Genomic DNA, 17,053 nt, shown 5'->3' with positions numbered 1-17,053 from the left:
TCTGTTCCTGAATAAACAGTATCTATTACACACTAAATGAGACCAGAAAGCCTTCAAAGTCAGGAAAAACAAAATGAGAATACTCTAGTAGCCCAGATCACTCCTTGGTAAATACTGGGTCAGAACCAACCTGATCCAATACTGAATGAGACACTGCACATGACAGCACATCAGATCATTTTCCCAAGGAATCCAGATGTCATCACGTCATGAACAGTTCTGGTTCAAAATATTTCTCAAGAACACCTCTGCAGCAACCACTGCATTCTTAAATTTTTTACAGATGCAGACAGAAAGAGCAAAAATATCTACTACTGTGACATTAAAGGATAAAAAGCTTGTTAAAGGAGCAACGGGAAGGGTAACAAAAAAAATGCGAGTTGGAGATTGCTCCATAATGGAAGGGGTTTTTACAGGGGAGAGGTTAGAAAATTTGTCTCAACTGCAACATCGTTAGGAAAAAGAAAAAGACTGAGAACAATTGAGGAAAAAAGCATAATGACCAAATTATATACTCTCAAAGTGTTTCAAGTATGGCATGAAACTACTGAATTAACTGATGTGTACTGTCTCATCTAAAATCATTAAACACAAAGACCTTACCTCCGGCTCAAAGTTCTTGAGATGAGGACTGCTAGGTCCAGCATGGTACATGTCTTTTGTTCCCTAGATATCCCCTGTTGGTCAGTATTGGAGCTAGGACTAGGGGCTGATGCTGTAACCCAGTACAGCTGTCACAATGTGCTGTTCCTACATTAAGGAAAATCTTAGTAAAACATAGAGATGCTTCTAGCATGACCAAGTTAATTTGGGGGCATATCCAAACTGAAAATCTTGACATTTAATTTCCAACTAATTACAGTGCTTAAATTATTGATAAAAATTACCTTCTAATCCTTTTTAGAGGCATGAATGCTTTTCAAATCTACATAAAGACAACATACACAGACTAGAAATCTATAGGTCAGAACAAACACATTGCTCTATTTTAGGCTAATATATACAGCATTGCAAAAAGCCACCAAAACTGATGGTGTTGATTCTGCTCTTTGCAAGATCTGTGTCTGTCCAAGCTGAAAAAGTCTCCAATCACTATGCACAATTAGGACAGCAGAATACAGGCCAGATTTAGCCCTCCAAACAAAGAATTTCTAAGCATGTCTTTGATTTTTTTTTTCTTACCGTTATTTCCAGCAATGAAGGTCATTGCAAACCACATAGTACACATTTTACTGCTTGTTACTGCTTATACAAAAATCACAGCTAGAAACTATTCGCTAAAATGTGGTATTTTTTTTTTTTTAACTCACACACGGCATGCTTGAATAGCACTGAATTGTCAAGTAATCGTTGTGTGTATTGGTGGAAAACATAGCAACATCCAACTATTACTGAAGTTGAGGGAAACCATTCACCAGTTTTAACCAGTTTTGAAGTGTTATTATTTTCATCGCTGAATTCTGACTATTTATAAAAATCTGTTAGTATGGGAAGAAAAACTGTATTAGGAAAAGCTATAGAAAAAATGTGACAGAATCCAACTATTTTGGTAGAGTGAGTATACGTGCAACAACATGGCTAACTTACAAATTTGGGAATCAATTCTCAAATTTTTATCAACCTAACAGTTACTGACAGAGTAAATTTCATCATGAAGTCATGACATTTATCAAAAATTAATCCACTCTGATTTTTTTTTCAACGATTTTGCTGCAGCATCTGCTGATACATAGCTTTTCAAAGATGAGTGAATTCTTCAACCTTCCCCTGGGGAGCATAGCCTTTGCTATTTAGCCTTTAGCCTTAGGAAAGCCTTAACTAGATGCAAAAAAGTATCCATAATGAAGTTAATACTACAAATGGCAAAATATAAACTTAGGTAAGAGTGTTCTGGTTTGAAATCCAGTACAATAGTTGAATTATGGAGCTGGTTACTTAGAAAAGCAAGTTCTATGTACAATAGCCACACTGTAGGCCTGGCTTAAAAAAGTACAATCCCTTGAGACTCTACAGCCTGCTCAGAGTTAGAAGAATTCTAACATATATTTAATTACAAACTGAAGCTGATATCTTGTCTGCACCCTGGAAATCAGGTATTTTCATGTGGTCATAAGACCACAGCAGTTTATCACTCATTAGCTAAGTCATTACACTTTTCTGTGTTCATGTTTAACACGTCTTAACTGCAAGTAAAATGCATCAATTTTAAACATGAGCAGCCATCAAAAAGGTGGCATAAGATGATTCACTCTGCAACTGGGGTTGCCAAGAGCACCACCCCATCATTTCTAATCAAGTCAATACACAAAGAGATACAAAGACTGATTCATATTTAGTTGCAGGGTAAACAATAATTTTAAAATAAATATTTCAGTCTCTGTTTTATCTTCTAGATATAATAAAATTATTCTGTAAATGTTAATACACTTCATGAAATTTCTTTTTTCACCTACAAACCAAAGCTATAAAATCCAATTCTAGTGAAGCATTCTACCACTGTTGCTACTGTGCTGTCAGATTGTTACAATGCAGGAGAATCAAACCTTCAAGCAACGCTGCTTCAACTGCACACAAGTCCAGAACCTTTGACTTCAAAAGAGATTTACATCTCAAAACAGAACAAGCCCATTTAATTTCCCTTTCTAAGTCAAGATAAACACCTATAGTTACCCTTTTTTCATTTTTAGAGAAACAAATATTCTACCCCAAACTTATTAATACTGTAACATTCAAATTCAGGGATTTTCTTTCATTCCACTAGGACTTTAATACGCACTATTCATGATTGGAGTAACAGCGAGTAAAAGCGAGGAAGCATTTGCAACTTTGCAAGTCTTTGCTAAAATACATGATCACAGCTTTGTAGGGTGCGTCCTGAAATGCCCCCTTGTACACAGTAAACCCATGCACTCTTAAATCATGGACTTTTTACTCATGGTTACTCCTCCAGAGCTTTAGAGGAGGAAGGATAGGAAAACTTGTGCTCTTACGGCCTAAGATTTCCCTGTCTTGTCTTCACATACTGAGAAGGGGTTACAAATTGTACAACGCAGAAACAGCTGACGTTTCACCACCACCTTAGTGCCGAGTGCTGACCTTGCGTTGGGGTGTGTGGCACACTGAATACCGCTTGTCAGTTGAGGAAATGCCTCCTCCAAACAAATGTGAGCCCACATATCTGCCCCTTGCCCAGGAAGCTGAAGTATCTCTGTTCTCAGTAACCTCTCTAATAGTTCAATAAATTGCAGGCATCAGCACTATGTGATTACACAGACTGTGAGTGTGCAGACAATGACTATAAAAAGACACCCAAATCCTGTAAGTTCATTGATAGCTAATGAGGTTACCTATCAGTTCATATCCTTCAAGATTTAGCTCCCAGAAGAACAGATGACCTTCCACTAACTGCCAAGATAAAAAGTACATTACAATCTGTGTTAACCGTTCACTGGAAACCCTCTACTCACTGAACACCCACTTGTGTCAAGGCCTCAAAATCATATGTAAATCTTCACCCTGTTTTGACTGGAACAGAACACAAAGGACACGCAAGACAACCTAGCATAGCCTTATCTTTGTTCAAACAATGGATCAAGCTCATTCAGATTGTTTTATTAAAATGTGCTATGTCATACCTCACTAAAATATACCAGCTTTGTGCAGCTGCTCTTTTAAGTTCGCTTTCTTTTCATTAGCCTTTCCAGTTGTTTTTCTTCTGATACTTTCTGAAGCAGTCTCGTTCCCAAATATGAACAAAAGGCACTAGATAAACCCCTGCACACAGAGTGCTTGCACGGACACTGATTCCAATAGCCAGTGTGCTTCACCCCCACATCCCTTACTGTGCAACGCTTTAGCAGACACTTTGTCTAATCCATGCTTTAACCAATTAGCTAACTTTCCGGAAAGTCTCAATGTAAAAAGTCTCCAAAATACTATTTCTCCCACAGCTTTTGCCTGAAATTCATTTCCTACCCTGCACTTATTGACCTATATTACCATTATAAAAATGAAACTTTTACCCACTTAGTTATTTGCTTAGTCCTCAAGCTGAAGTCCTTCTACGATTCCAGAATTTGCACTGACCAGTACACAGAGGTACACACAACGTCATGCAACACCTCAACCCTGGCACTCATTGAACAAAATTATCATACCTGTCTTTTAAATAATTGTTTGAGGCTAAGAAGTATGTAATATTTGGATCAATAACATTGCTACAAGGGTTTCTAAAAATACCCTTATCATCCATGTGTCACAATCATACTAAAAACACCTTCAGTGGTACCATTCCCACCAGCTGGACAGTCCACATGAGCATATTTGTGAACTCAAACTATCACACTACCTTTTGCTAGGTGCGAGTTCTGCTGGATGGGATGTTGCCTGCCTTTGTTTCATTCACACATCACCTGTTCAAGGAAGTCACTGAACTTCCCAACCAACCAAACACCGAAGGGTGCTTGTGCAACTAATGTAACAAATATAAGCTTAACATTAGCATTTTCAGATACACATGAAACACCGTATGGAAGCTTACTGTATCTTCTGAGACATCTAACATTAACTCCCCCAAATTTCCTTTCCTACTGCTGTTTACCTAAATGTCACTGCTTTTGCTCTATCACTATGGGAACAGGGGCTGTTCCTTCTGTTCCTATATTGCCCTACCAATCACTTTTCCTTCGCCAAAATGTGCTGCCAAAACATTCTGCGTTCCCAGACTTAAAATATAGCCTCTGACAACAAAATTCACCAGAAAGCCAGCCAAACCATTTCCAAATAAAGACAAAATAAGGAACTCTTAAGAGAACTCCCTAGATCTCATTCTACTGCTCATATGAACCCTACTCACCATATCTGGATGTTTCACAGCCTCAGACTTATATTTCCATTTGATATCCTTTTAGACCAGAAAACTATTTTATAGGGAGGAAACTAAAACACTTAAAAAGATAAATAGCCTGTCCAAATTGGGGCAAACTAAAAAAATTCAATGCTCATTCCTGAAGTTCCTGACTAGCATCTTACCTTAGCTTCTCTTACCCTTTCTGCTGTGGCACCAAACCATTTTATTTCCTGAATCCGCATAATTCAGTGTTCATCTTAGAGGAGACAAGCAGTTCTGTAAGCATGAAAATTTAATAAAGTCTCATCCCTACAGTCTTGCATTGGTTGATGAGTTTTGGTATGACATGTAGGCTCCTGCTGCAGCCTGCCTTTGGGGGGAAGAGGGAACACAAAGTTTCTCTCTTCCTGGTCTCAAAATACATGTAAAAATAACTTTGAAATGTCTGTTTCTGCTGTATTTGACTGAAATCAGATGCTCTCAGAAGTTACAGAGCTACATCACAAATTGCAACCCGTGTATTTTTCATCCACATTGATAAATGCTCTCAGCCATACAGTATTCAGGGAACACATAGATGTGCAAAGCAGCTGATTGTCTCCTGAAATAAAAGGCTAAGCCCTTTAAAAAAGTCACAAATCTAACCTATGCTGACAGGCTAGGTCTGTGCATGCTCAGTCTACCTGTGCTCAATCTGCATTAACTATGGGTGTTAAGCTTGCAAAGCCTCCAGCAAATTTCAGAGTTCAGGGTAAGGTCTTCTTATTGTATTAAGAATACAGATGGCATGCGTGTCTGGTCTTAAGATGGGCTTGCACCAACACAACCATGACAATGCAAACAAAACTGAATCATCAGCCAGTAAAATAACATGGCCTCTGCCAAATCTATGTTTTAGGGAATTTCAGTTAAATATGATAGTTTCATTACATTAAGACAAAATGTAAAAATTTTTAAATACTGTTCAATTTGGTACTTGGATGTAAAGAAACTTTCTATTCTGTACTATGCCTCGAGAATTATGGCAGCTGAGGCACCTCAAGAGAGGACAGAGCTAGCTGCATTGCACTAACACACACCAGCCAGAGGCTTTGTCCCTGGACACACTCATCTTCGCCCTAGTAGTCAGACTGTAGTAAGCATCACTCAATACCATGACACTTTTAGGTATTGTGGGGTTAAACGTTGTTCCTTTTTGTCACAACTTTTTTTTTTTATTTAGTTTTTCTGAAGTGAGTGGTGTCAAGAGGTTTTGAGACCCTATTGTAACATACAAGATCTACAGAATTTAGTAGGTTGGTTTTCCTTCAGCTTTTTCCTTTGCTATAGCAAGAAATAAATTATTGAACAACAAAAGCTACATGAACTCTGAACTAGTGAGTCTTCTTGGGATGAAAATAAGCATATAATTACTTAAATATCATTTCATGATGATTAACTGACTCATGCCACACATCATTGGTATGTGTTTTAAAGTATCCTGGATGAGTATCTGAAAAAAATAAGTAATGGCATCATAATAAAACCATCACAGTGAAAACTGCGCTAACAAAATGTCTGATAAACATCATGCACCTTTGGGGTATTTGCTACTCAGTACCTTGGAAGGACTGCATTTTTCTGATTAGCTGAGTGGCATAAGATGTGATCTTGCTGGAGGCTGCTGCACTGCTGCAGCCACCATCAGTCAACCCAGAAAAGTACAATTACTAAACTACTGAACCTTATTAATGAACACTTCTTATGTTTATGTTCTTACACTGCAAAGAGCTTTCTAGCCTTTATGCCATACGAATGTAACTGCCTCTGTATGCTCCTTTGTGCCACTGCATCTTCCGCAAAATTTTACTGAAATGCAACCTGGTAGTTCAGTACGACACATTTAAGCTGTCAAGTGTGATAAAATTCAACATACCACCTGTTTTGTATTGTATGAGAAGATGACAACTAAAACAATTGGCCAAATGAATCTTTGGGCTGAGCTGCTTTCCTCAATCAAGATACATCAAAAATAAGTTTCTTAGAAAATATGCGATGAAAATAAACTTGAAGATTAAATTCTGATCTCCTGCAAATTCATTGTCTAGCATCATCCCTTCTGCTATACAAACCAACACTGATCACAGTTTGTATTATATGATTTGCCACAGTAAAAAATAGCAAGGTTCAGATCCTTAATAATGACATCAGAAGGCAAAATTCTACAAGATTTCAAACTTGTAAGCAGCTCTCCACCCACATTAATAGTGACCACTGTGAAAACAGTCATGTAATGACATCAGTTAAACAGTGCCCAAACTTTCAGCCATGCAACTAAACTGAAAATGCACAGGCATAATGCCTTTTGATGTTAAATAAGAGGGCAAAGCCTTGGTTCATAACTACATACATAAATCCATGCAAATCAATCTGCTCATCATTTCAAAGTTTTATATTACTATCACACAGAATCGCAGACTGGTCCGGGCTGGCAGGGACCTCTGGAGACCATCCAGCCCCAGGCCCTGCTAAAGCAGCTCCCCCAGGAGCCGGCCGCTCAGGGTCACGGCCAGGCGGGGTTTCAATATCCTCAGAGAAGGAGACCCCGCAGCCTCCCTGGGCAGCCTGTGCCGGTGCTCGGTCACCCTCGGAGTGAAGAAGTTCTCCCTCGTGTTCAAAAGGAACTGCCTGTGTCTCAGCTTGTGCCCGCTGCCCCTTGCCCTGTCGCTGGGCACCACTGAAAGGATCCCGGCCCCGTCCTCCTGACACTCGCCCTTGAGGCACTTGTAGGTGCTGGTGAGATCCCCCCCAGCCTTCTCTCCTCCAGGCTGAACAGCCCCAGCCCTCTCAGCCTTTCCTCACAAGGGAGATGCTCCAGTCCTCTCACCACCTCCATAGCCTCCACTGCCCCCTCTCCAGCAGTTCCCAGTCTCTCCTGAACTGGGGAGCCCAGCACTGGACACAGCGCTGCAGGTGCAGCCTCACAGGGCAGAGCAGAGGGGGAGGACCACCCCCCTCGACCTGCCGGCCGTGCTCCTCCCAATGCACCCCAGGGTCCAGCTGGCCTTCTTGACCCCAAGGCCACGCTGCTGGCCCATGGGCGACCTGCTGCCCACCAGAGCTCCCAGGTCCTTCTCTGCAGAGCTGCCCCCCAGCAGCTCAGCCCCAGCCCGTGCTGCTGCGCGGGGCTGTTCCCCCCAGGTGTGGGACCTGACACCTGGCTTTGATGTAATTCATTAGGTTATCACTACAGGCAAATGATGCATCCTGGTCAGCTGCATTGATTTCATTGAGAATGTTATTTTCATAGTTAAATTTTGAGCACAAATCTCAAATCTTTATTTAATGTTTGGTTTCAAATGCTGAAGTCAAGCACCTAGGTTTCCAAGAAGAATCACGCTGTTTAATCAAGGCATTCTTCAAGAAGAATGGAACTATAAAAGCATTTCATAAAAATGACTATGAAAAAACACAAACAGCAAGCTGCTAATCGGCGCTACCAAATGAATTTTATAGAAGCAAGAACTAAGCACAGGCTCTGTCTCCTCTGAAGGGGAAAGGGGGGATGATATTCTATTTGCAATTCATTAAATGAAAATTTTATTGCAGAGGATTACACAATAACCGAAGAAAACTAACATTGAAAAGCAAATCCATCCTAATTAGCATTCTCCCGCTATCACTACTATTCATTCTGCCTTTTCTTCACGGCCCTGTCCTTCCAGATGGTCCAGGAAAAGAAAGGTTTTGGAATATGACAGCAGGACACACAAATTTCAATTCTCACAAAATGAATGGTGAATCAAACCACCAATCAACTGGCAATGAAAGCAGTTTGTCATTAAAGCTCATTAAAGATTAGAAGATACGTTTTAGTTGATCTTAACAGCTACAGGAGTCTTCTGAAGTACCCAGGGACAGGACTTTTCAAAAGCACCCAGAACTTCTCCATTTCTGCTCCAATTAAGCCAGCAAGCCTCGACCAGCACTTTCAAAAGCCCTGGATCCCGACTCTGTAGTACTTCAAGACAGCACTCACACACACAGACCACATTGCAAGACCCACAACTTCTCAATGCATAACATGCTGCTTGTATGAAACACCATTTTAAAAGATAGTAAATGCCCATATTTGCATAACCTGGAGTTTTAAAACAGGTTTTATACAGCAAACCCAAGTAATATTTATGGCAGTCTGCTTCTGGTTTGGCACTGATAACATGGCAACATGTAAAGGATCTCAATTTTATGTGTTTATTTTTTCACTAAAAACTTCAAAACAAGTTTTCAGGGTTTCCTTTAGCATAGAAGCTATTGTCAAGGAATAAAACCGTAGATTAGCGTGTTAAATCTACACGCTTAATATTGAAGTAAATTAGCAATTCACATGGTATACATACAGGCAGTAAACTGGGTTTGTAACCTAGGTTTGTTCATGCTTTTTTCAGAGCATTTAAAAATCAACTTTTACTCTATCCCAAGAGTTTGTACGAAAAGTACAAACTTTATTAAATGCTCATTTTAGATCTGAAGTACAACAATATTAATTTCAAATATAACTACTTTCCCACTGATTGTTCAACTGATATAGTAACTAATAAGATTATTCTGCATATTTGGAAGTACACAGATTTACTTTTATTGTGACCTGCCTATGAAGTTTTGCAGGCATACCTTTATCAAGCAGGGAGTAAGGTAAAAGAAGGGCTGGTTGTCACTGTTCTTCACAGCACAATTAAACCAGAAAAATAAAGAGTCTTCTACCAGTGCAGCACTTCTCTGTTTAGGAGACTGACTTCAGGCTATAATAGAAAAAAGAACTCTTTCTGGTGTACGCTGTATCTCCCTAGGCAGTTTGCCAGTAATGCACTACCAGCAAAGCTTTTTAAGGAGAGACAAGCCCTTAGTACGAATTCCGCACAGGAACAAGCTTGCAACTTTCAACGTGGGAAAAAAGTTCCTTTCAAATGGGAATGATTAAGTACATCTTTTCATAAGGACTTCCAGTTTGGATAACTGATAAACTAGCTCCTGACTCAAAAAAAATAAGGGGGTGAGGAGAAGGGATTTATTACAGTGTCATTAACTAAAACCTGTACAACTAAGTTGTGAACCTTCCCACACCCTTGTGCTCCCCAACAGCCATTTTTATCCATGCTGAAGTAGCTAGATCCTAAACTGTATTGGGACACACAAAGAAGAATAAGGATTAGTCTGTGTTATTTCCAAATGTCTACAAACCCAAGTGACCTCTCTACCAGTTGGAAATTGCCAGTCATCTTGGTCATGTCTGTCTTTCAGGAATATCCCTTGTCCTAAGCCTGAGTGTGAAATAAAATTTCCGTCTCATTCACCATTAGAGATGGACTTGAGACATGCAGTTATGTTTACCAAGGAAACTCACGAGCTATTTCATGCTACTGGTATAGTGCAGAGTAGACAGAACAGGCCTAGGAATTAACTGCAGAACAAAGTGGGTGTAAAACACTACCAGCTCAGAATTTTCATCTATTTTGCAGAGGTGTGCATTGCAACACAAAGGAAAAGTGTTTTCCAAATACGTGGTCTGCACTGATGAAAGTCAAAGCGATCCATAATACTTAGCTAAAGCATACTACATACATTAAAACATACTAAGCATACTACATACATTACTAGACTGCCAGTAATATAAAAATTGAAATATGAACGTAGGACTGAATACAGTAGTATAGTATGGTTTAACAACTCCCTTGCAGGAATGCCATCTATTAAGGAATTCTTGCAGCTCTGCAAAGGTTACTTACTGATGCATACTGTCCCACCTAATAACCAAACAACTTTACTATTAGTTTTCAGGAAGATAAGTCAGGCTGCTTCATTAGTTAGATAGTTACTTCATGGGTTTTTTAAATAAGAAAATAGACATCAGGGTAATGGATGTACATTAAAAACAGCAGGGGGGAAAATTATCAAAACTACCCTTCAGAGTATTCACATATGCATATAGACACAAAAACTGATGAGGAGAGAATTCAAGCCTCTTTTCACACAGGCTTAAAAATGAAAAAGGACAGCTCCTAACATTTGGGTTTGTTTGGGGTTTTTCCTCAAAATTAAACTACTGACTTTCTCACAGTCCTTCCTGACTACTCATACACAGAACTATAAATATGCGTCACTGACTTGAACTAATAAGCAACATAAAATTCCTGTAGTATATCACTTACAATTAGACCCAGTATTTTTTAATCTTTATTCAAATTAAGCTTAATGACAATTTCCCTTAAAAATAATTAATCTAGTGCCTGTAACACCAGTAGTTAGGTGCTTGGCTATATACACACAAAACATTGTAATATCTCCACCATTTTTTCCCACATGCAAAATCAAGTGTTTTCAGTAGAGTCCAAATTATCTTGCTTCATTCCTCAAAGGTTTACTTGGGTGACTTCTATGTCAGCTACCAGCGACATTAGGAGAGAGCATTAGCTAAGAATCCAAAGGCAGAAAAAGATTGGAAACACAGTATCAAAAAGTTATTTTGATTGGAAGAGGTTTTATGTGAGGCAAGAGAGACCCAGGCCTCAAAGACCCCTGAACTAAAAAAGTAAACACAGCAAACACAACAGACATAGGTGGAAGTCTTCCTAAAATAAATCACAGAACATTTAGCAATTAAACAAAAATCTTTAGAATTATTTACTAAATGTGGTTACAATTAATAACATTCTACAACAACATTTTCAGAGAAGCTACATGTAGATAGATATATATATATATATAGGAAAACTTTGTGCAAGGTAAAAAACAACCACCTTTTCAATGGAAGGATTAATTAGTCATGTGGCCTTAGAACTGAATGAGTCACAGGGTCGCTAATGAGATAAGGATAGGAAGCCTGACACCTCTAAGTCAAGAGTTCAACAGGTTCTTCCCTGCTGTGCCCTAGATTGAAGGCACAACTAACAGTTCAGGGACAACACTGGCTTTCCTGTTGCTGGAGGCACTGAAAGATCCACTTAAATCTACTTACACAGGAAATCTTTGCCCGAAGGATAAGACACAAACATCACCTTTCTGTAGCAGTGTCCCCACTATGGCTCTCCCAGTCCCAGCTGCCTGGGAGAAAGCAAAAAAGATGCCCGGGACCATCACCTGACCTGCTCTGTAAGCACAGGCTGGAAAGACCTTCTTTTAATGCAGAATCTCACTCTTTGAGAAGGTCCCCCACTGGCAATGGTAGTTAGAAACAAGGCTGGAGAATCCTGCTGTCAGGGGCAGAGAGTCTTTAATTATCATTAGGTTCCAGCCCTTTATACATTAGGGTCAAGCCCTTTACTCACGTGACTCTACACTTGCCAATTTGCTGTAATTCATGCAAGTAAGTCTCCCAAAATGTACAGGCTTCAGTCTCTTCTCAAGAAGAGTGTCACCATTCAAAACCTCCAGTCTAGTCATAAGAGCTGCAGTACACCCAAAGCAGACTCAACTCGAACTTCAGGGGTGTAGTTTTCATAGACTCTGTATGGACAAATGCCTTCTTATTGTTCACATTTACTTATTTTTAAAAATCTTTTAAAAAAAAGGAAAGAAAGAATAACCAAGAAATGTCTCAGTTGCAGCCCAACTCCAGATTTGTATCGTGCCAGCCTGCCTGCACATTGCCCAGTGCCAGTCAGACCAATGGGAATGTCAATGGGCAAAGCACAGGAGAACAGAACGTGGTACAGCAGGATGATACAAGAAAGAAAAGTGGAGGTGGGAGAGTGAGACAGAGCAAAGCATGCAGCAAAAGAGAAGAGAAAAGTAAACACAGAGGGAAGCTAGAGGGATAACAGGAAAGAAATGAGCGGGAAGTTAAAGACAAAAGACATGAAGGGAAATAACACACCACAGATGGGGGGTTAGAAATGGGAAAGACAGAAACAGAAGATACATAGGAAACCCTTCCTGCCAGAAACTGCTTCTTTTCAAGCTCAGTCAAGAAACACTGCCAAAAGAGCTGAATCAAGCATGGAAAGTTCAGGTCACCTGAAACTTCTGAAAGCAGACAAAAGACTACATTAAAATATGAAGTAGTGAGCTTATGAAGATTTCATCCCAGAGTACACTGCTCCTGTTCTGCTGTAAGAAAAATGTAACTTATCTGGTTCAGTAATAGTTTCCCCCATCTACTTGCAGAAGAACTGGGCCCACTTGTGATAGAGCATTAATAATCAGCCCCTAATCAGTTAATTAAACAGAATTCAGGATCAAGTTCAGTAACTTTTTAAAGTTCATTAGTCTGTATTGCACTCTATGCAGTTTAGAAAAGCATCAGGGAACAACTCCACTGCAAGTACAGAAAATATCCCTTCCTCCTGCCACCCACCAGACACACACATCAAGGTGTTTTAGACAAAGGATGAAACTCTCCCACAGAACACAGGACTGTAACACCAGGCAAGTGGTCAAGCACAGTCCAGTCTGAATTTAAGTCTGCACTCCTGCTTTGTTCGAAATGCGTGGGTTTGTACTACCCAGTACTAACACACCACTCTTGAGAGAGAATAAGAATGACCGTGAATCCACTGTGCAAAAGACAGCTGTAGTGCACCCTCTCGGAGCATGGCCAAAGAGCAAAACAGACATCTAAGCTTGTCTACTCAGAAGTTGAAAAGACAGGCACAAAAAAACTGCTAATGAAAGGGACTCCTATCCTACAACATCGGTTATTACCATCTGCTCAATTTAGTCAGCGATTTCACAAAGAAACCTTTTCTTGCGTCCTCAAGTTATTTTAAGTAATTCATAGCATGCTGCTGGCCCCATCACAAAAACTTCAATAATGACAACTTGTGTACCAGTAAAGAGGAGTGACCAACACAGAAACTGTCCCATCCTTACACTTAGCTCGCACTGTCAGTTTTCTATAAACAGTCTACTGTTCCAAAAACAAGGTTGTGGAACCTTCTGACAGACAACTCAAAATGTCTAAGATTAAAAATTGACTCATATTCAAGAATAACAGATACCCAAGATACATCCTACTCTTGAAAAATACATAAATAAGCATACATTTGATTTGTGATTTCTCTTAAGACACATCTACCCATTTCTTCATGTTTGTTGCATTTTTGGTTAATTTGTGCTAAAATTTCTTTTGCCAAATTACTACTGCAACATATAACTGACTTTGTCTTGATTAGACACCACATGTTGAAACATTCATGAGAAACTAAGAACGGCGCTCACTCACAGCTCAGCCAGCGGTTAGGTAGTTGACATGTGGTCAGCGTTTCACCAGCTCAGTCACAGGTGAAGACAGACTCAGAAATTGTATCTTGGGATTCTCTTACAAGTCTTGGAAATTCCATCATACAGAAGCTGTCTTTAACATCCCATCACAAAGAAGAACAAATATCTGTTCTGCACATACACCTGGGATTCAGGTTGCCATTGCAGACTTCCTGAAGCCATAAAGAATAAACTCTTCAACTGCTCAAATTCTCATACGTGCAGTCTTCCCCTTAGCCCAAGCAAAACTGGAAAATTTTCCATTTCTAGTTCCCATTTACCAGGGTTCCACTGGTTTTTGCCCTCTTGTACTATTGCTTCCTCTTTTCATGGCTGATTACAAATTATGTAATATTTTGTATTTGGAAAAAATCCATATGCATAAAGATTTATTTTTTTCTGTTTACAAACTAAAAAAATATGAGCCAGTTCAGCTAGCTGATGGAAAGCAATTAATCTATTCAACTCAATGAAGCAACATTGATTTATTCCCTGAGAATCAAGCCCTAGATATAATATCCATATGCAAGCCAAAATTTATAAAGCTGAACTTTTGGGGTTTTCCTACTAAGGAAGCAAAGGCACTGAAGGCAGACCAGGTCCTTCTTCCTCACCCTGGGCTCTCCCCACGAGGCACTAAATGATACCAGTGCTACCATCTCTACAGTGTCAGTGGATACTTGTGTCCAGACAGAGGAAAATGGGGAGAAGCAGCTGTGGGGTTGACAGGACCAAACACCTGGGCTGGAAGGAGAGAGGATATTATCTTATTTCCTACAACTTTTGAACTTTAATTAAAGCCAGAGCAGGGTACAGTCCCCTAGCAAGGCTGAAACACCAGTCAGAGACATGAACCCAGATCACTGGTTAGTGTATTTCATTATGTAGAACCTTAGTCATAAGAAAAGCCAACGCTGCTCATTCCAGAACTATTTATTTTATTAGATCAGGTACACAGGATGTGCCTGTGTGTTCCCTTATCGGGCTTAAATCTGTCCCAGCACCTGGAAGTACGTTGTCAGGATAAATTCTGTTCTTCCAGCAAACTCAGTGGAATTACTCAACATCAGTATAAACAGGATGCAAATTTAAATGGGAATTTGAGAGAATTTAAATGGCCAAGTGAGCTTTATATACATATAATTGGGGGTGTTCAAGACCCTTTCTACTGAAGATGGATAGGGATCTCTCGCTAAGAGGGAGAAGGGAAGTAATTTATTTTTGCTTAGACTAAAAAAGACAAAGATTAGCCAAAAAAAACAATCAGGGGTGAAAATGTCAATTTCTTTCTAAATACCAGTGCACTGGAGAATTAGGTCAGAAATACCAGGCATTAGCCTAAGAAAACCAATGCTAAAAACATTTCTTTCAAAATTATTAGCCTCTGACACAAGTAACTGCTTTACCCTTTTCATGTAATGCTTTACGAAATTAGTTATTAGTGGATCTCTTGGTGGATTGACAGCTATGGAGATTTGTGCCCTGGATTTCTTGGGGCAGGGAGGCGGAGAAGGAAAGACAGACTGTTGGTTGGCTAGATACACAGCTGCATAAATCATTCTTTACATTGCCTGAATTATTCTGCCTTTCGCCAGCATTTTTTATTTATATTTGCTTAATCTTGATAAACAAAAAAATACACCAGAAACTACACTAACATGTTCATAAATAGCAGACTTTGTATCAACCTGAAATTTCCAGGTAAATTAATCCAAAATTACCTATTTACTGGTATCCAAATTTTTATTTCACTACCAAGCCTTCCCTCCCCCATAAAAACATCACATGCAGATTTTGAGTGTATAGGATCACTGAACTCTGCTATTTCACCATGGTGTTTAATATAAACTATGGTATTATTGCAGTGTAATTCAATATGACCCTTGAGTGTGATAGCCTTTACAAGTTTTACTGGAGAATTAAAACAAAATTAGTTTTCATGATCTCTTTAAGCACACCAGCATACTCTTTTCGAAGAAACACAGCTCTACACACCACTTACTGCAGTACCAGCCCTTTTTTGAAAGATCACTTGGACCAGCAGTGACTCCTTTTAAAATTCACATTGATGTTCCTGTCACTTTAAAATGTATTAATGTAAAATTTCCCCATCCTCTTATTAATAACCAAAATATCCAGTAAATTGCACAGCTAAATAACACCATTAACAACTGAAAACAGACTAGACAAGTACACTAGGAAAGGCAGTAAAACTTCAGGACTGAAACAAGTGTCAAAACCAGTAACAGCTAGTAAATATATCTGATTGATATAACCAATAGAAATTTAAATTAAATTTTTAATACCACACAAATATATGTATACATGCAGCATAATAATAAAGTACATTTCCCTCCAAAGAATTTCACTACTGAAAAATCTTAAACACAATGACACAAAGGAGCACATATCAAAACTGAAAAACCCAAGCAATTCCATACACATTTTAAAGTATCACTATACACCAATCTTTTTTTACTGAAATTGCCTATACTTAATACAGCTTCAAATACTAGCAGCTAATCATGACCATCAAGCTAAAAGTATAGCAAGCAAATATAAAATAAAAACTCAAGAGTACTTACCAAATTATGATTAGTTGAATTAGAATCATCTTCTGGGAATGGGATGTAAACAGCTAAGGCCACACAATTGGCAAAAATAGACAATAGTATAAATATGTCAAATGGTCTGGAAAATCTTGTTAAGGAACTCACGAATTATGAGTATCTACAAACTTTTAAGTCTAATTCTCCTTTCAGCACCAACACTTGTAAAGCAAGTCTTACTTTTAAGGCAATCTTTTGACTGATAACTGTGACGAACACTTCATCTCTTTTAGTTATATCACTATACCATATTATTTTCCATCACAACGATCTTTCAATGTCCTCTTCTTTTTGCAAAAAAAAAAAAAGAAAAAATATTACTCTTGCTGCCAAAGAGCACTTATTAAGTTCCAGAGAT

At 39.0% G+C, this 17,053-nt stretch overlaps 1 protein-coding gene across 10 annotated transcripts in view; it reads right to left on the bottom strand.

The window, feature by feature from the left end:
• The window catches only part of CACNA1D (calcium voltage-gated channel subunit alpha1 D), a 239,053-nt gene that overhangs the window by 178,755 nt on the left and 43,245 nt on the right, over positions 1-17,053 (bottom strand). For all 10 annotated transcript variants that reach the window (XM_037385308.1, XM_037385300.1, XM_037385307.1 and 7 more), the window contains exon 3: positions 16,672-16,777. In XM_037385308.1, coding sequence (XP_037241205.1) covers positions 16,672-16,777 — 106 coding nt within the window. The remainder of the gene's footprint in view (positions 1-16,671; positions 16,778-17,053) is intronic.

Source organism: Falco rusticolus, chromosome 4 (assembly GCF_015220075.1).
Source record: "Falco rusticolus isolate bFalRus1 chromosome 4, bFalRus1.pri, whole genome shotgun sequence".
Lineage (NCBI taxonomy): Eukaryota > Metazoa > Chordata > Aves > Falconiformes > Falconidae > Falco > Falco rusticolus.
Note: the sequence above shows the minus strand (reverse complement) of the source record. Positions and strands in the feature narration are given on the sequence as shown.